Source organism: Cydia fagiglandana, chromosome 6 (assembly GCF_963556715.1).
Source record: "Cydia fagiglandana chromosome 6, ilCydFagi1.1, whole genome shotgun sequence".
In the NCBI taxonomy this organism is placed as follows: domain Eukaryota; kingdom Metazoa; phylum Arthropoda; class Insecta; order Lepidoptera; family Tortricidae; genus Cydia; species Cydia fagiglandana.
In genome coordinates, this window is record NC_085937.1 from 16844545 (window position 1) to 16865259 (window position 20715).

Consider the following 20715-nt stretch of genomic DNA (forward strand, 5'->3'; position numbering starts at 1 on the left):
ATAGTACTGCCATAAATCTGACTTGTGAATTTGAGTGCTTTAAGCCAGGGATAAATGTCCCGCTACATGTGTCGGCGACAAGCCCAGCGAAGTCGAGCGATTTCGGGTGACATATCTGGCGACATCGCGCGACTTGAAGTCGTAGCGACTTCAGGCAAAATCTTGCAACTTTTCGTATAAAGAGAGCAGCATTAGTGTGTTCTATGGTTTAATAAAGTATAATTGATAGTTAACAATAAAATACAATTATTCGCCAGAATACTTTATTGGAGAATATCTACCTACTTATGCATAATAATTTCGTTAATCATCAGAAAATGAGTATATTTACCTATGCGCAATTATTAAAAATATTTAATAACATTAAAATAATTGTAAATTACGTGACAAAAATGACTTCAGTACTTATTTTGAGTACCATTCGTAGGTACATCATATTCCTTGACCGTACATCGTACATACAATCAGTTTCAAAAATACAATAACCGATGAAAGTGAACAACACGAAACCTTTCCGTTGTGTTTGTTATATTGTTCGACGATGTTACGTTTTATTTCGTTCCGTGTTAAGTAGCACGCTTTAAATATAAAACGCCAGGTAGTAATATTTAAATAAAGGTTTTTGATGGTTCGAGCGAGTGTCAAAATGATTGCGACCAAAATAATTACGTTAAGGCATGGTCCACCAGTTTGCGGTACTGTGCGGCACGAACATCAAGCATTTTACGAGCTTTTATTTAGTTTCACCTGACCGTTGTCTGTCTGTCTGTCTGTCTCTGTGTAATCAAATCTTGCAAGTTAAATTTAACCCACTTCCCGGTTTCCGATTGAGATGAAACTTTGCATGCATGTATAAATCGGATGACAATGCAATATTATGGTACCATCGAGCTGATCTGATGATGGAGACAGGAGGTGGCCATAGGAACTCTGTGATGAAACAACGTAACCTAATGGTGTTAGGAGTTTTTTTAGAATTGTCTCGATGAGTATTAGTTTTCTGTCGTAAGAAAAGTACAGTCAGCGATAAAAGCTTGTACCAAAAATGTTTTTTTTTTTGCCAAAAAACTTATTTGTACTGAATATGCTTGTGCCGCACTCACAGTGCCACACACTGATGGAATTCCGCCTTTACAGTAGGTACATTTTTAGAGTCGCATTCGCACCTATGCCTTGATGTCTCATAGGATTTTATTTTTTCAATGTTTTCTCGATATGAGCCCTTATATCATAGTGCGATCCGGGCGGAGTTTCGTTCAGAACTGTGCTTCTACAGCCATTGTCCCCTTTGGCTTGCTCCTGGTTCTTCGTGACTACTTGGGATTTTCTGGCCTCTTCGGCCTCCTCGGCCTCTTTGATCTCGGCCTCGTCGAGAAGCTCCCGGTAGGTGCGGTTCCTTAGCTCGGCTCGAGCTGTCTCCGTGAGCCTCATGGATTGCCTTTGCAGCATCTGCGAATGGTGAGAATATTACTTAGTATTTTAAATGTGTAGATATATTTTTAAATATCATACCTAATACTTAGCTTACCTATGCTTATACGAGGGTCTTTATAAAAGGGATGAGTATTTTCAAGTATAAGTAATCATTATACTTCGATTTTTTTAGCATTAAATATAACTTGAAAGAAGGTAAGCGATCTTGATATGTCTTTTAATTGAAAAACGCTTTTAAAAAATCAGTAACTATTACTTATGAAAGCAGAAGAATATAAATGATCGTATTAGATTCATAATAGTTACATATTTGCCGTAACTTATTTTTAAAATGTGTTTTTCAATTAAAAGACACATCAAGATTGTTTACCTTATTTCTAATGCTAAAAAAACGAACTATAGTTTCATGGCTCAGCGAGCGTGTATGCTTAGAGCTTGCGTCCCGTGACCTCTGGTAATTTGTCTCTACACAACAAAATACGAGTACTAGACTTATATCGACTGGGATATGGACCTAGAAGGAAATCACGGTCCATATCCCGGTCGATATAAGTCTAGTGAAATTAATCGTGAATCATTCAAAACTGTTAAAATACGAATATGCTCCATTATAGCAGGTTTTAGGGAAGCGATGATAAGGAATTAAGTAAGAAGCGATCGATTAACATACCATACTTTTACGGTTAACTTCCTTCTTTAGGCTCACTAGTTCTTCCTTCTTTTTACGACGGAACAATCCACACTGTCGGAAATTTAGAAATTATTAAATATAAGAACCACATATATATATATAAGGGTGAGTCATATTCAAAATACATCTGATAGAACTGCATATAACGTTAGGTATGAGTACAAAATATATTTTAATATTTATGAACAGAGAACGAACGTCATACTTTCTCTATCTACTTGGAAATCTTACGTCTAGGCTTAGAGCAGTTATTAAAATAACTGGAGTCGCCTTTAAGAGTTTTTACCCCACTGCCGAAATACTTGCACAATTGTGCAAACTTTTTTATAGACTGACATGGCTATTTGTCCGTTACGTACAAATCATGTACAAATAGCTATACATTTGACGTCCCCTCCCCCGCAAAAATCGGCAGAAAATGACAGCCATGACGTCTCCAGTTACTAAATGCTCTAAGCCTAGGTCAACAACCGGAAAACTTCGTCTTTATCAAACTCAGTAAATCAGTTTTAACATTTAGAAAATAGTAGCTAATTTGACTAACCAGTCCAATTCCTATACCTACCTACAGTTGAAAAACGTAATTCAAGACCAAAAAAAGTAAGATAATGTTGCCTTTTTTTTACTAGCGCGTCTTGTATTTATGTAAAAATAAGTAAATAAAAGTACTTTTTTAAATCTTAGGAGTAAAATTACCAATAAATAAATTATCTTAGAGTGTTTATTTATAGAAAGGAATTTACTATTTTACAAACACATTATGGCAACATTGTCTTACTTTTTTTTGGTCTTGAATTACGTTTTTCAGTTGAATAGGGGATATATCTATCTTCTTAAGACGCAGACCACTTTTTGCACTTTATAATTTGGTACTTTATTTTATTCCCATATAAGAGTTCAAAACTCGAATTAAAATTTTACCTACTCGGAGACTTAAGAGACTATAATAATCTGAGGGGCTACCGCCAAAACCGAAATTCGCAAATTGCGGGGATCTTTCTCTTTTACTCCAAAGAAGGCGTAATTAGAGTGACAGAGAAAAATACCCGCAATTTGCGAATTTAGATTTTCGCGGTTATAGCCCTGTATTCTACCTATCTTACCTCGTAAAGAGCGAATCCAATGAGGCAAACAATGAGTATGCCCACGCAAACTGCTACCACTATAATCCAGACAGGCACCTTGCCTTCTTGCAACACCAAAGTGGTAAGTTCTCTGAGAAACAAAATAGGACTTATTGGCGACTAGGTAAGTCGATGAAAATCGTGCCTACAAGTTTGAGAGCTGAATTAGTTAGCGTTATACAGCGCGAAACATTGTGGCAACACCATGTCACATCAATCATGATTAGGGGAAACCGAGGTAAGGGAAACAGACGGAAGATGACAAACAAAGACAATGTTGCGGTATCTGTAATCGTTTTCAGGCAAGGACGCATTATGATATTAGAGTGACCCGCAGACGGTGCGGCGCGGCGCGTCTAAACATCATTTTTTTCAGCTCAAAAACAGTTATAGATGTCTAAAAATGTACATCGTTTCAACTCACCTTGGTCTCCCCTAATCATTATGTATTTTTTTTATTTCTGTTTTAAACTAGGTTAGTAGTTAGTTAAATTCGGAAGATAACTTAAAACGTGTAAAATATAACTTATAGGTAGGTTAGCTTTTTATACTAAACTTACGTTTTTTCTTTCTCTTGTTTGTCAGCGATTACTCTGAGGAATGTTTTCACCGTGGCGTTTGATTTCTGCAAAACTTTCTCTGAAACAAGTGAACAGTAACATCATACGAGTGAATTTTGCAATTCACAAGTGTCGTCATCATCATCATCTCAGCCATAAGACGTCCATTGCTGAACATAGGCCTCCCCCTTGGACCTCCATTCGAACCGGTTGGAAGCGACCCGCATCCAGCGTCTTCCGCCGGCCTTAACAAGGTCGTCCGTCCATCTTGTGGGTGGACGTCCTACGCTGCGCTTGCTAGTCCGTGGTCTCCACTCGAGCACTTTTCGACCCCATCGGCCATCTTCTCCATTCACAAGTGTAGCAAAAAATAAAAAAATACGGTATTGTGTACGTACCTAGTTCGTTAGGTACCGTAGTCATAGGTATGACCACAGTGATGGTTTCCTTGCGATTTAGGCTTCCCAACTCACAGCTTAATCCGTGGAAGTCGCTCTTACTGTCATTTTTCAATGCGCACGAAGGCCTTTCAGTTTCGCCGTTGTATATCTTAAAATCAGAAGTTTACTTGCTTTGATAGAGTTTGATAAAGTTGTTACATTGAGTGTAAAAGGAACAGGCGTGTATATTTAATTCAATATAGGTAAAATTAAGCAGATAACAACGCAATAAATATATAGAACATATACAGGGTGCTTCCTGTAACAGGAGCAATAAATTAAACTAAAGGCTGTACTCCTCAAACTGACCAACACTTAAAAACCGGGCAAGTGCGAGTCGGACTCGCGCACGAAGGGTTCCGTACCATAATGCAAAAAAAAAAAACGGTCACCCATCCAAGTACTGACCACTCCCGACGTTGCTTAACTTTGGTCAAAAATCACGTTTGTTGTATGGGAGCCCCATTTAAATCTTTATTTTATTCTGTTTTTAGTATTTGTTGTTATAGCGGCAACAGAAATACATCATCTGTGAAAATTTCAACTGTCTAGCTATCACGGTTCGTGAGATACAGCCTGGTGACAGACGGACGGACGGACGGACGGACGGACAGCGAAGTCTTAGTAATAGGGTCCCGTTTTACCCTTTGGGTACGGAACCCAAAAAACCAACTTTGTTCAGCAACTTTTAAAAATTATGAATCCTTTAGACTTCCTCTTATTCATACAAAATAAATATTGCGTTCAATGTACGCTGACATCAGTGTGTTTGACGTTACTTGTCACGCTTTTAACATAACAAAATTTGCAATACATTGCGTCTTAGAATAAACTTTAAAGTGTAATAAAAATCAAACCATGAGTTATATTCAAAAGTTGCTGAACAAATGTTGGTCAGTTTGAGGAGTACAGCCTACAGTTTAATTTATTGCTTCTGTTACAGAAAACACACTGTATGGGCGCGCTCTTATCATACCTGTATTAAATTATCGTAAGTAATGTGAGGTCCTTTATACAGCCAGAGGTCACCAACGAGTCCGACCCAGTTGATCTCGCCTACGTTCGATATCTGAAATAAAAATTAAATAGATAATAAAAACAACAAATAATTAAAAACACGTTGTAATTTTGCAGCTATTTTAATTTATCCCTAAGGAGGTAATATTAAAAGTAATATTAAAGGTAATATTAAATAAGGTAATATAAAAGGCCATGCACTCTGCCTTTAATTTGTTTACAATGAGGATAAACACGCAAATGGCGCTGCAATCGTTTAAGAAAAATACATATCATTACTTTATCGTATTCCTGACAGTTTGTATTGAAATCCTATAAATATAAGTAACTTACGGTGTATGTATGGTGTAATTTCTTTCCACTTTTAAAGTCATCTTTACGGAAGAATACCGGTTCGCCCTGATCCGTTTTGCTGTAAATAGAGCAAACATTTATAAATGGCATACGCGGAGTTGAAGTCAAAACGTAGAGTCCCTTTCGAAGTTGTCAGTCTTTTACATCAACGTTTTTAACCCTTCAGGTAGCGTATACATTATTTTGGAGTTGATGGAATTATTTTTCTTTGAATTTAATTAAATATGAAATAAATATTCCCGCTGTGGGAGTTTGTCACTTTTTTGTAGAAAATCATATTATTAGAAAATTAATCACAAACTAGATGTAATTAATTTTCACAAGTTGTGGTTGTAAGATAAAATTGTAACGTTTTCAACCAAAAGATAAGGTTAACGATAAGGTTGATTTCATATTTAGGCTATATGGAAATAGCGCCTCATTGACAACCGGCATTTTTGGTTGAAAATGGCACATTAATAAAAGTAATTTAAACATAAATGATGAGCAGAAATACAGTAATATCAACCTTTCAATCTTCAATCCGTCAACATTAGTTATGAGATCAAACTCAATGGAACGTTTGTCGTCAGGCTTGTTGGCGGTCTCGCAGCGGTTGTACACTTCTGCCACGACCTGTATTTTCTTGGTATCGCTCGTGAGTGCCTCCAGGCCTATCTCGATGTTTTGGTCATATGCTGCCTGTAAGATTATAAGTTTTTGGCAAAAATTTCATTTTTGGTACAAGCTTTTATTGCTGACTGTACTTTTCTTTCAACAGGCAACTAATGCTCATCGAGACAATTCTAAAAACCCCAAACACAATTAGGTTTCGTTGTTTTATCACATAGCTCCTATGGCCACTTCTGGTCTCCATCATCAGATCAGCTCGATGACACCATAATATTGCATTGTCACCCGACTTACGTATTTATGCAAAATTTCAGCTCAATCGGAAACCGGGAAGTGCATCAAATTTAACTTGCAAGATTTGATTACATACAGACAGACAACGGTCAGGTGAAGCTAAATAAAAGCTTGTAAAAACTCATTTAATCGGTATTCAAGACCGATGTAATCCCATAAGTGCTCCGTGAACAAAGTCTTGTACGGAACTCTATATAGTTATTTATTTTACAAGGGGGCAGAGTTGTTGTTTAAACCCTTCGTGCTAATATTGATACATGAGCTAGCGAATGATTGCAAAATTGAACCACGAGCGTTAATTCTGTGAAATTTGCGTGCGTACCGTATATATGAGTAAAAAAGCTACCTTTTCGTTTAAATCCCATTTGCTGTTAGGCTTCAACGCTCTCTGCCGCTGGCAGATCCTGCGCGTGGCGCTATAGACGGTGCAGTGCGGCGGCGCGCGGTACACGTTCGCCGCGCCGCCGTGCACGGTCAGCACCACGCACGGCCGGTACGCAGTGTCCGCGTCGCCGTTACGCACGGACACGTCGACACGCACGGTCGACGAAGACCCGATTAGGTACGGACTCCTGTGGTTAGATCGAGTTTAGCGATTGAAGGTCCATCATGATTGGAACAATAACAATCTGTGTAATGGTAAGTCGTTTGGGATATTTAAAAAATTATATAGATGTTCGAATCTAATCTTGATGTGAGACAAACGTCCAATTAGAGGTTGCAGGGAAGCGTTGGATGAGGGCTTCAAACGACCGGTCGATGTGAAGACCGAGGCCAATGTTCAGCAATGGACGTCTGTCGACTAGTATACAAAGCGTCAGCATGTCAGCAAACTTTTTAGAAGAGCTATCCGCAGAAAACTTTTTAGAAGAGCTATCCGGAGAATCGCCAGTTCTTGGAACGCAATGAGCCAAAAATATTCGTTTTAATGGTCTTATACCGTGTTATTTTTTTTTGCCACACTTGTACCTACAAAGAGCCGCATGCGGCTCGCGAGCCGCGGTTTTCCGATCCCTGGACTAGTATAATGACGATCAACGGCAACTAAGGTAAAACACAAATTATAATCTACCTACTTACACATAATATATATATAGTATGTATATGTTACTTACTGTACGTCGGTTGTAAGTTTGACAGACAGTTTTGGTTGGCACGGTTCTCTCTTACACTCCGCCGCCCGCACGGACATGGGGTGCCACAGTTTGCTGTGGGAGCTCACGGTAGCTTTCGACGAGTCGAACAATGTACTATTTGCTGGATCGTCCAGGAGTTTAGCTGTTATGAGGAATTCGATTTCTTGCTCGTAGTCTCCGTTCTGTAACAGTAAAACTAGAATTCTTAAAATAATCCACGGCTTTCCCAGTCTTCAATACTGCCACCGAATTTGGTGTTGTATATACCCAATTAAATAAAAAAAGTGTACATAATCGAAGTGGGTACCTACCTCAGATGTCGTTACATGTATGTTCCTGCAGCCGTTAGGGTTTCCTTTATTGTCGAGTAACTCTACGTATTCTATAAAGTCTTCATATGGTTTTGCGTCTGTCAAAGTAGCATTTGGGTGGGTTATCTTGACTTTTACTGCGAATTCTGAAAATGAATACAAATTGTAACAAATAGTACTGGGAATGTAGCAAAGATGATACACGTTTATCAGAAAACGCCAACTGAAAAGTAAATGAGTTACGTAACTATAGTAACTCATTTACTTTATTTTACTTATTATTTTACACTAGTTATTGCTGAAAAAAAAGAGTGTACTTATTGTTTTTATGTACCTACATAAGAACAATAAGTACACGTACGTATAACTAGGCTTTTATTGCCTTGTCTTTTCATGTCTATCAAGTGTCTACTCTCGAGACCTTTCTAATGAGCCTAAACTTGATGTGTTTGTGTTTTTGTAGGAGTTCCTTTGGCTACCTTACGAGTACGACTGCATCATCAGATTAGCTCCATGTTAGTTTATTATTGCAGTGTCAGCGGAATGACGGAAGTAATCTAAATTTCAACCGAATAAATTACAAGGAAGTGGTTTCAATTTAATTACAAGCTAAATAAAAGTATGTAAAAGATGTATAGGAATGAGAGATGCGTAGAAGTCACGTGACACATTTCGTACGTTATTTAACTTTCAATTGGCGTTTTCTAATAAACGATTGCGACTTGGCTAGATCCTGCTTATAAAATAGAAATATAAACGATGATTTTGTCAAATTACTTACTAGCTGTAATTTTTTCTGGTTTAGGAGGATATTTCGCATTTAGGCACACATCAAATGCAAATTTAGTCTTATCAGTACGGCTCTGAAATAAATAGATATGGTACTATTAGTTCATTTAAACTTTTCGCTGCTAACGCCCTGACCGTAAGGGCCACCCCACATTTAGCGTCTTTCGAGCGTCGGCGTCTACAACTCTATGGCCGCTGCTCGACGCAACATCGACGCAATTGCGCTGACCAGACGCCGACGCTCGAAAGACGCTAAATGTGGGGTGGCCCTAAGGTAGATGTCAGGGGGCCTAGCCAAGATGACAATCGTTGTCGTAGCCCAAACTCGGGGCCCAGGGCGTTAGCGGCGCGGTGTAGCGGTGTAGCGGCGAAGACGCCAGCGGGCTTACCGCGAACCACGTTCGACGTGTTGCCTCTCTGTCGCACTTGTAAATTTGTACGTATGTGTGATAGGGAGGCAACACTTCGAACGTGGTTCGCGGTAGGCCCTCTGTTCGATTCCGGCCTCAGTCATAGCAAAGAGAACACAGTGTATAGAGAATTTCAATATTTAACAAATTAACACATATCAGTGAAAGAATAAGGTAACGATCGAAGCAAAATGGCGTTCTAACAGTTTTAATCTTCTGTCGAAAGATGGCTGTGGCTACATAATTTGACAATTCACCTCTATTTCATATTCTCTTTGGTCACAGGAAGCCTTGGGCACTTTTTTGGTATATTATATACTCGTACATTTAATTCAGTTTAAAATGTTTATATATTACTGTGACTATTTAAAACACAAATAAATAAAATATATCTATAGCAAACGTTGTTTTGGTAACATTTAGCAAAATGAAACTGATGTACCTATTAATAAAAACCTCGGTGGTCTACGGTTCACTGTCAATGTGTTAGTTTGTATGACTGTGTGATGGTTCGATGTCTCAAACACGACTACGACGCTTTCTCTGCTACTCCTACTGAAAGTTCCATAAGACCATCTCGGTTATAATATCCCCTTTTTCATCTCTATATTACTGCTTTTAAGAATTTGATGTTATTTAAGAAAACTTACAAAACTAAGACAAGGTCTTACCTGCAGGTCAGGAACAATAGTATTTATATCGACGGTGATAACTGTCAAACAGTGGTACACCGCCACACTGTCATTGCCAGGAGCTCCTATTGCCAGATCTGTGTATAATAAACTTTCATGTTTATAAATGAAAATTAAATAGTTCTAGGCTAATCTTGCATACAGGCTAGATGAGTAGATAAGAGGATTACCTATTATAAAACCAGGGACACTGGAATCACTCCGTAAAGATATATTGTATTGTATACTGTTATTAAATAAATTACAGATGTGTTAGTGCATAATTATCGTATTTTCACGGAAACGTACGACCGTGTTTTGCTATTTCAGTCAGTCTCGGTACGAAAAGTACTGACGTTGACTGAAGTATCATGACAAATACGAACGTTTCCGAGGAAATACGATGGAAAACAATTATGCACTACATCTGTGCGGTAGGTATTTGGTCGATGACTGAATTCAATGTATTGAATATTGAACGCATGTTTCCCGCGCTGGGAAACATGCGTTCAATATTTTGGAATGGGGCTTTACCACAGAATACTCGTAAGTAATAGTATTATTCAGAACGGCCACGCACCGCCCCGCCCCGACTCGCATTACCTCTCCCCACGACTGGCCGCGACATGAATCTGGCGGACTTCTGGCGTCCTCAGTAAAGCGACTTACCCACACATACACAATGACGTGTGTACAGACGTGCCGCGCACAAATATAAACACTAATGATTTTTGATGAATGGCGTGTTCGCTCTGTGGTTTTACTAAAGCTTTAAGAAGCTAAATTTGTGTATCAACTTGCCACTACAAGCGTTGTTAGAGTACTTATTGGCGACCAGACTCAGGCCCAGGTTCTGGAAGGTCTTGGGCTGGAAACGCTGCAGCCAGGAGGTGGTCATCGATTTGTCGTCTAGGGCTGACCCCGCGTACAGGTATACGGCACCCTTGCCGTCGTCTTCATATGGGGCCCCTATGACTATTTCTGTAAACAAATGTTAAACTAAATATTCAACTAATTTTATGGTTTATATTTTAGTCACTCGCGCGACATGTTTCGGAGAGCCGTCAACATTTTCAAGCACTTAATAGTGTCTAGCTATCACGTCACGGTTCATGAGATACAGCCTGGTGACAGACAGACAGACGGACAGACGAGTCTTAGTACTCTTAAAAGGGTCCCGTTTTTACCTTTCGAGTACGGAACCTTAAAACACGGGACACTTATTACACTTACCATCTTTTCCGTCTTTGTCCATGTCCCCGATGTTAGCAATAGCGTAACCAAAGAATGCTCCATTTTTATTAGGGCCTTCAATTCGCTTCACATTCTTCATAATCTGGAAATTTACGTTTATTTATTTGTTTTCTACATATTTTTATTGGCCGATTAGTTATTGATTATAAGTAGAAGAGCTGTATAATAGTCTAATATAATGATTATCTAATGCACTGTAACGTTATTACTACAAAAAGTATGGAGCAGTACAACGCCATCTGTTTTATATAACCCGCTTATTCATAAAACTTAGTAAACCTCTGATAAACTTTATTTCTTTTTAACTAAAATAAATGTCACAATGACGGATTAAGGACAAATTATTGTAAAGGGCTTGTTAGACTTCGCTGGCTTAATATTACAAAGTTCTATGTTACATTTTCAAGATAGTTGATTCGACTAAATGCCACTATGACAACAACGAAAATAATTAATTACCTAATACGTCACATACCTATGACATGACATGAACAAACAAGGAAAGCTATATATAAAAAGTGTTTTTTCTCTGTCTTCTCCCAAAGGAAAGCTATGACAGTATGAATTCTTCAAAAGAGGTCAGTAGTTAACACTAAACTCGAAACAGCACCTTTATAAAAACATTAGGGGTCACTGACCTGTCCCAGTAAATTGAGTTAGTGTGCGTGAGCTGCGTTTGTGTGTGAAATGGGGTAATTTGACAGAATCTGAAAATTTACCCTCCTCTACGCCCTCTTAAAAATGAAACATAGAACCCTGTAATATTGGGCCAGCGTCTGGACAAGCGTTTATTTGTATATAACATCATCAAATTTTAGAACTCTTCAACAATTAATGATTAATATTTGTAAAGAAACATTTCGAGTAAAACGCTGTATACTTACTTTCTTTGTCTTATGCCTATAAATGTACACGATTCCGGTGTGGTACTTGTCGTCGCCACTGAAATGCGCAGGCGCCCCTACGAGTAGCGAGGCAGAGTCGCCGTCAAGTTTCGCCGAGCACAGCGCTGCGCCGAACATGGACCCCACCCCGCCTGCCGGGTCCTCCACGTCCGACTGCCGCTTTTGGTCATTGTCAAAAATTATCACCTGAAATTAAAGTGAGTTTTAATGATTGAAAAAAATCGACGTTTCAATTGCCATATTTTTGTAGTCTTCACTCATTGCTTAATAATTTATAAAATTTGAATGTTATAGTTAATTTCTTTGATAATTATGACTTAATATAATGGGACCTACTTTGAAACTTGAAAATTTCAACACAACACAACACGAACGTTTAGGGTAATATGGTATATATACCCTATGCACCTACGTAATGTAAATGTATCACAAATAATGAAGTAATTACCTAAAAATATGTATCAAATTAATATTGCGGCCTTACCTATTTACAATTGGCCTAGAAAGTTATTCTCTACTAGTCAAATGATAAAAAACATTCACTAAAGAGCGGGCTAGTTTATATACAAATATTCTTACATAATGACCCGTTTTTATTGTTCTTGAGTACATATTTCTAACCCACCTTTCCGATGCCGTAATCACCATATGGTGTGCCGATTGCTACATCTGGCTTTGGGTATTTTGCGCGTGTTTTTATAAAAATACCACTTGCAATACTGTATCCTGAAAATAAAAACAATTTGCATAAATTACGTAAATCAATAACGACTAATGAGGATGACGAATGAGTCGCGACCCTCACGGTGCGATTCGGGAAATGAATTAGAGATGCATTAGATATGAAATAGTAAAGATATGTGACGTTCCATGGCAAAAGGTACCTTATGGCGGCTGGCGCTTACGCTATTATTATCGCCGCTCCAATATTCAGCCGGGGCAATGGTACCTTTTGCCGTGGAACGTCACATATCTTTACTATTTCATATCTAGTGCATCTCTAATTCATTTCCCGAATCGAGCCGTCAGTCGTGACTCATTTGAGCGTATTAAAAAAAATGTACATTTCATACATGTCTTCAAAATATGTATTGATTTCTTGGGCGTTATGTTACTCAGAATCATTTGTACATTTACGCCTCATACATGTAAAAATGTGTCCTAAGATTTCATTTCCAGATCGTCACATTTTTGTGTGCATACTTAATTTGTAGTATTAACGTGACGCACTGGATACTTAAATATTTTTTCATACAACATTTTGGGACACATTTTTTCATGAATGAGGCGTGGATGTACAAATGATTCTGAGTAAAATGAGCCCAAGAAGTCAATATTTTGAAGACATGAATGAAATGTATATTTTTTTGGAAAACGCTCATTTGACACATTCACTGCCAGCGACCCGCTAGGCGGGTTCTCTGTTCGTAGGCGCTTTTCGCTATACATATACGGTTTTTCCCGTGTTATCGGCTACTCTCGTAGCGCGTAGCTCGCGCTGGCACTGAATGTGCTAAGAGACAATTATGAAGAAGAAAGTTGAAGCCTCCTGAATTAAACATATCTTTAATAAAGGTTGGATAAAAAATACTTACCAAAGTTGAAGCCGTCTGGGTTAGTAGAACTAAAAATCTTAGGAGGGGAGGACTCCGACTCCGAAGGATCGATATAAGTCATCACGCGACCTAAAAAAATATTGTGAGTTTTGTAAAATGCTTTTGATTATTTATAAATAAATATAGATAGGTATTATCGCGTCGCGTCAAAATAAATTAAGATCATTTGTAATGTGTTGCAAATAAATTAGTGTTACAGTCCGCTATCGTTTTATTCAGCAGTCTAGATCTCCTGGGTTCACTAAATACCTACTACGAACTAGTTAATTTAGTTATTTTTGTTGCATACGCTCCTTTAACCTTTTCGACGCCATGTCAAACACAAGAACAGTCACCCGGACGCCACGTCACCGAAGTGTCAAATCTGTAATTGAACTTTATGCATATGCACGTAGGTCTATGTTGCCCTGTGGTCTGTGACCGATTAATCAGTCTTTGGCATTGGACCTGCGGTGCGGACATATCGATCATTGGCGTCCAAAAGGTTAAAATATTTTTGATGGGTACACATGCTTACCTGCAGCGATAGCTGGACTCCCGACCCGTAGGGCGCCCTTCATATCTATATCCATACTCCAGCCGAAGGCATCAGTCACGTTTTCTAAAAATATAGCATCATTAGAGCGTTTTACACTTTCCTTTGAGACGGGATCATTATTCTCAACTCGCCCAAAATCTATCGGAATAACCTAATAGGTACATTTCAGAGCAATACAAACAAGGTAGGTAATTACAATAAGTTCCGAGTTTGACTTGAGTCCTCAACAGCACTTTTCCTTAAAAGCACCTTTCTAAAACGCCACTATACTCTTACTATAATGTGAGAACAGGCCGCCATTTGCGAACTAAAGAACGCACTGTATTGGTCCCATTTTGATACCCTACAGAGTTGATACTAATTGTAAGGCATGTGGTGTGTGTGCTATGGCTGTGTAACGTCATTATGAAGAGCTATTATCGTCATCTACATAAAAGATGACTCACGTTAGACCGGGCCGCGTCCGGCCTGGGGCTTCCAGAGAAAAGTAAGCGCCGGAAGCTCCGGCCTAGGCACGGCTCGATCGGCCCGGTCTAACGTGAGTCAACCTTTATATGTCTAATCTTTAGTAAGATTAAGCACTGATCAGTGTATTACATTCAACTTAGCATGCCAACCTAGTTAATGTTTTGAACAGACAACATTTTACAGCAGCATACAAAAGATTAACAATCGCAAAGTATGCAATACGGGTACATATGTTTGATTGATTGATTAATTAATTGATTGATGATTGATATCAAACCGTTATACGTGCGATTGATGGATCGGTCCTCCTTTGAGATCTGGAGCATGTTGGTGAAACGGCTGCCAGGATTTTTATAGTCTTTATAAAAACAACGTCCGTTCGTGCCAAACACATTGCCTGTAAAAGAATACTGTTAGTTTTAATCGGTTTCAATTTCAGTTATTTTTTACACTTTAGACTCGTTTTAATGTCGACGTAATAATAATAAAATATCATGCTACACACACCTGCTACCTGTATTTGGCTGGTACACCGAGGAGCACAAACCTAAAACAAAGATTTATATAAGATAATTTAAAATATTAAAATACACCGTGTTTTTATTAAATTCCGTTAACTTCTCTAGAGAACTAAATGGCATAGTTATTTTTCAAACAATTTTCTTTTGCTTTTTTTTGTAAAAAAAGAAATAAGTTTAAAAAGTTATTAAATGTAGCATATATTTGTTGTTGTCGTAACACGGGCACTACATTTAACTCAACCGAACAATTGAAATCTGTGACATATCAATGTCATTTCGAACATCGATCGACCGAGATTGTATTTAAGTTTAGTAGCAAATGTATGAACTCATTCTAAACACTAATCAATATGTAAACCGGCGCTAAGGCAAGTGTACACGCTTGTAGAGGCCTTATAGGAAAATAAATAAATTATTGATTACCTACGAAATGGAGTTAATTAGAATATCGGTGTCTTTGAGAAAGTTACTTGATTTAAGCTCAGGAATGCACCCTTGAATTTAACGGAAATAAAAAAACACGGCGTATACACGGTGTAACATGAGTAAACCGAATAATTTTAACAGCGTATTCCTGATCATATTTAGAGACAAAAATGTCCTATAAACTTTTTTGAAATTCGCCTAGTTTCAGAGATATTATTAATTAAAAAAAAAATAGTTTTTATTGTTACATAGTGTAAAAGTACTTTTTGATGGTGATGTTGCTGCTATGGGACGTAATCTAAATATCCTTATTGATAGATGTCAAAAAGTGACAAGTAACACTTTGCAAGAAGTAGGTTTCACGAAAAAAAATGTAAAAATCAATTTTAAGTGACAAGTTTACCAATAACATTTATTTTTTATGTACAAATACATTCAAATAATTCAAAAAACAAAACAAAGAAATTTTTTTTTGCGAAATTGACCTAAACTTTTATTACATTTTTTACTTCTTTTGACCTCAGAAATGCGTGGTTAAAATTATTCGGTTTCCTCATGTTACACCGTGTATATTAGCTACTAAGACGATTCACTTTCATCATCATCATCTCAGCCATAAGACGTCCACTGCTGAACATAGGCCTCCCCCTTGGACCTCCGTTCGTACCGGTTGGAAGCCACCCGCATCCAGCGTCTTCCGGCGGCTTTAACAAGGTCGTCCGTCCATCTTGTGGGTGGACGTCCTACGCTGCGTTTGCTAGTCCGTGGTCTCCACTCGAGCACTTTTCGACCCCATCGGCCATCTTCTCTGCGCGCAATGTGGCCTGCCCATTGCCACTTCAGCTTGCTAATCCGGTGAGCTATGTCGGTGACTTTAGTTCGTCTACGGATCTCCTCATTTCTGATTCGATCACGCAGAGAAACTCCGAGCATAGCCCTCTCCATAGCTCGCTGAGCGACTTTGAATTTTGAGATGAGGCCGATAGTGAAAGACCACGTTTCGGAGCCGTAAGTCATCGCTGGTAACACACATTGATTAAAGACTTTCGTCTTGAGGCACTGAGGTATGTCGGACGAAAAGACATTACGTAGTTTCCCGAACGCTGCCCAACCGAGTTGGATTCGGCGGTTGACCTCCTTCTCGAAGTTGGACCTACCTAATTGGACTACTTGTCCTAGGTAGATTCACTTTAACCAGTAATAAACAAATACTTACAAATAGATATTCGTCGCCCGCCTTCACACTAGCTCCAAGCCAGAAACTATGATTATAATTATCACCCCCATGAACTGAAAAAAAAACAGTTATTAGCGAAATTCATGAAGACGAAAAGTGGATGACCGGCGCGAAATCACCTTTCCATACTAACGTAGACACTTTGACACGAATTTTGACACAATTTGATGTATATCAATCACAGTACTCCACAGAAAACCAGCGCCGTCAACCACGCTAGTCGTACCGGCTACATTGCCGAGTGGAGGCCATTTCGGCTTCAAATGTTTCGACTGTTTTATTTACCCGAATCTAAACTATGAGACATAAGTACTAACATTGAATAATTTTACTGTTTAGACTCACGTGTTTTAAAGTCACTCGCGCTCGCTCTCCGAAACATGTCGCGCGAGTGACTTAAAACAAATGATTTTAAACCGTAAAATTATTCAATGTTTTATTTACCTTTGCTTTGAGCTTGCTATGTGTGTTATTTGTATTGATTTGTTGTCTGAATAAATGATTTATATTCTATAGTTCGTTTTTTTTAGCATTAGAAATAAGGTAAACAATCTTGATGTGTCTTTTAATTGAAAAACACATTTTAAAAATAAGTTACGGCAAATATGTAACAATTATGAATCTAATGCGATCAATTATATTCTTCTGCTTTCATAAGTAATCGTTTTTGATTTTTAAAAAGCGTTTTTCAATTAAAAGACATGTTAAGATCGCTTACCTTCTTGCAAGTTCTTTCTAATGCTAAAAAAAACGAACTATATTCTATTCATTTACCTCTGGAGGTGACGGCTGCGAGTGGCATCGACATTTGAGTACAATTTTTAGTTGCCAGATCGCACGTAAACACTTGACCATCTTTATCTGCTCGAGGAGCACTTGCCACTAGCCTGGAAAAAATAACGTTATGAAACGTAAAGGACGTAAAGGAGGCCACTACGTACTGTATTTTGTATTTAAGTACCTTTTGAATACATCAAACTAGTTTTTATGTTGCTGGATATGTCAATCTATGCGTCCAAAGTTAAAACGGCCGTTTTGTTTTGAGTTCCTAGATCGACGAATCCAGAACATAAACACTAGTTTGATGTACTTATTCAAAAGGTACTTACTTTTTTGTTATATGGCTTTTACTCCTCGCTAAATTTAGCAAGGTGGATTCTGCCAATGTCGAGGAGGTACTACAGTACGTAGCGGCACGCTTTTTTAAATACCTGTCGTTAAATTTAAATAATCACGATTAAATATTTAGTAGTGGCGCTAGTGTGCACGTTGATGGGCTCTAAAACCGTTCGTGCTATTGATACCAGAGTAAGTGAATAATTCCAAAATAAAATGGAATGGAATTGGAAAAGTGGAATCTTGAGCGTTGCGAGGGTTTCAAGGCACGAGGGTTAAACAAATTTTGCCACCGAGTGAAACACGAAACACCAACGCGAAGAAAATACTATCTGTAAAATATCAAACAAAATCAACCAAATCAAATCCAAATGAACATGTTTCAATATTTGGAGCATTCCATGAAATTGTCTACCGTTGTCCCGTACAAACTCGAGGTTTCTGAAGATTTAAAGGTATAAGAGTTTCCTTTTCTATGACAAATGGTCAAAAATATGCACAGAAAAATAATCGCCTGCTTTAAATGCCGAGAAAAAAGTCGCGACACAGGAAATACAATGCGTTTTTACGGGACAGCCCGTGGAATGCTCCATTTATCATTCAAAATCATCATTTAAAAGTAAATTCTAATCAAAATTTGCATCAAATTACTTTGCCACACATGTGGATAAAATGCAACTTTACGCCTAGTGTGGTTTATAATAACTTAATTACAAATCGATAGGTACTTAGGTCTCGAGGCATGCTTTACTATTTAAAATAAAAATGTTGATACTGTTTTAGGTTTACCAGCTTGCTTCAAAATTGTTCCTATAGTTTGGGATTTTCCAACATGGCAAACGAGGAAAGTCATCGCAATACTTTGTCATTCCAATGATTATTGTCATGGATATATTTAATTATGTTAGGACTAAAGAAGGATATAAATAATTATTTTCATCCTGGCAGCTACGTACCTAATAAGTAGTTATCTGATTTACAAGGGGGCAAAGTTGTTCGAAAAGCGGTCTTAAGCGTTGCAAGGGTTTCAAGGCACGAGGATAAAACAAACTTTGCTACCGGGTGAAACACAAAATTTCCCACCACACCAACGCGAGGAAAATATGAACTGTAAAACATTTTCAAATTACACCCAAATGAATGCTATTAAATATTTATCATTCAAAAATTCCACCGGCCAACATTAAGAAAACAACTCGATATTTGCATCTATTAAGATGCTTTGCTGCTTTGGTGCTGATATTCTCTATCTTCCTATATATGGTGTATGTATGTATTTCTAACTTACTCATTATTGGTAAACGCGACGCTGTACCCGAAGAAGGCATCGTCAGCCAACGGTTCAGGAGGCCGGATTGTTGTCATGGATGGCTCGTGGAAATACGCCGCTCTTGTGGCCACCGCTTGCACCAGCAAGCAACATTGTAGCACTGTAACGTAATGACAGTTTTTATCACTGTTGCATAATGCTCAGATTCATTAACATATGAGATCGTGGGATCTAATTATAAATGTGGAAGTTTGTATGATTACATAATAGTTCATCCTTCACGATTGACAGTATTCGATAAAATTTGGCACATAGACTGTTTATAACATGAAAATAGACATCAGTACTTATAATTGAGTGTATCATAATATAATTAAGTAAAAATAAAATTAAAAATACATATTTAAACTATTTCAAGACACGAGAAAAACATGTTACAGTTTTAGTACTAAATTACAATTCGAGCGAATATATTGTATGATAATGATAAATTTGTAAATATTTATCATAAATTCAGGGCTATTATTCCTCAGCCATGACGTCATATCTCAGTATGACGTCACATCTCAAAAATTATAAGAAATAATTAAAAAATCCAAATTATTGATATATAAAAACAAATCATTTGAAATTAACACTGTTAGTAAATATTACCGATTTACTACCATTAATTCTTTTTACTATAATAATAGGAAAATAAACAACTCAAGCTACTTATTTTTTTTATTATTATTTATTACTATTATACTTTGAATAGTCTACCAGCTTAGAGGATAAACTACATATGAGGTAAACATATTTAATAAACTGGAGAAGCAGATCAATTTATCACTCGTGTGTAAGAAAAATAAACTTTAGCTTTAGCTACTAATTAAGTAAAAATATACAAAAGGATAACTTACACCACATGACTCGCCTTTGACTCTGTAGAACCAACTGACGGCCTGATTATAATACAATTAAGGAAATTATGCTGGTATTCATCATCTATAATTATAAGTTTCCTGTCAAGTTTCCGATTTTACGCGTCGTGTATTGGTTTAGGCGTGGGTTAGGCAATACTCTATTCAGTAATATAAAAGCTATTCAGTATGACCTATTTATTTACCCCTCTGAGTTTAGTCAGTGATAACAAAAGCACCCTGTATAAGTACTATTAAAATATTACACTCAATAAAAATGTGTCACTATTATATGGAAATATTTATGTAAAATGGATCTTTTAATTAACCTTGATGGCATAACTATGACTGATTGTAGTCAATACGAGTATATTGTATTTTTTGCGGTTTGCTACTAACCCTTTACATTAATCTACCTATGAATAATAATTTAAAAACTTTTTATTTCGTCTCAGTAGCAAACCGCAAAAAAATAGCTAGTTATAATGGCAGGGGCAATGAAGCCGATGGTCCTGGGTTCGAATCCCGGTAAGGGCATTTATATGTGTGATGATGATGAGCAAAGATATTTCTTCCCGAGTCATGAACTTCTGAAGAAACTGAAAGAAATCTTAACATT

General features: G+C 37.6%; 2 protein-coding genes across 2 annotated transcripts; both read right to left on the minus strand.

The window, feature by feature from the left end:
* Nucleotides 1-216: 216 nt before the first annotated feature.
* Nucleotides 217-9968, minus strand: LOC134665359 (uncharacterized). The gene is made up of 13 exons (XM_063522291.1): nucleotides 9844-9968; nucleotides 8755-8836; nucleotides 7974-8119; nucleotides 7642-7844; nucleotides 6873-7098; nucleotides 6129-6301; nucleotides 5600-5678; nucleotides 5226-5318; nucleotides 4208-4358; nucleotides 3810-3888; nucleotides 3229-3340; nucleotides 2105-2176; nucleotides 217-1449 (listed from the first exon to the last, which is right to left on the minus strand). The coding sequence occupies exons 4-13, from the start codon at nucleotides 7716-7718 to the stop codon at nucleotides 1192-1194; spliced, it is 1320 nt and encodes a 439-aa protein (XP_063378361.1). The 5' UTR covers nucleotides 7719-7844; nucleotides 7974-8119; nucleotides 8755-8836; nucleotides 9844-9968; the 3' UTR covers nucleotides 217-1191.
* Nucleotides 9969-10606: 638 nt separating this feature from the next.
* LOC134665520 (integrin alpha-PS2-like) lies at nucleotides 10607-20103 on the minus strand. Its single transcript, XM_063522495.1, has 12 exons — nucleotides 20097-20103; nucleotides 19213-19354; nucleotides 17583-17695; nucleotides 16788-16861; nucleotides 15132-15171; nucleotides 14902-15021; nucleotides 14136-14219; nucleotides 13598-13687; nucleotides 12628-12728; nucleotides 11982-12188; nucleotides 11077-11179; nucleotides 10607-10824 (listed from the first exon to the last, which is right to left on the minus strand). The coding sequence occupies exons 1-12, from the start codon at nucleotides 20101-20103 to the stop codon at nucleotides 10607-10609; spliced, it is 1299 nt and encodes a 432-aa protein (XP_063378565.1).
* Between the last annotated feature and the right edge of the window lie 612 nt (nucleotides 20104-20715).

Excerpts from the sequence above, each read along its gene's own strand:
- LOC134665520 (XM_063522495.1), bottom strand. Across the intron at positions 15,172-16,787 it reads CGGGCGACGAATATCTATTT|GTTTGTGCTCCTCGGTGTAC; the intron begins GTAAGTATTTGT and ends TCTTTGTTTTAG. Across the intron at positions 14,220-14,901 it reads CATCAATCGCACGTATAACG|AAAACGTGACTGATGCCTTC; the intron begins GTTTGATATCAA and ends CTATATTTTTAG.
- LOC134665359 (XM_063522291.1), bottom strand. The coding sequence starts at position 7,718 with ATGTCCGTGCGGGCGGCGGAGTGTAAGAGAGAACCGTGCCAACCAAAA. Across the intron at positions 7,099-7,641 it reads AAACTTACAACCGACGTACA|GAGTCCGTACCTAATCGGGT; the intron begins GTAAGTAACATA and ends ATCTAACCACAG. Across the intron at positions 5,319-5,599 it reads AATTACACCATACATACACC|ATATCGAACGTAGGCGAGAT; the intron begins GTAAGTTACTTA and ends TTTTTATTTCAG.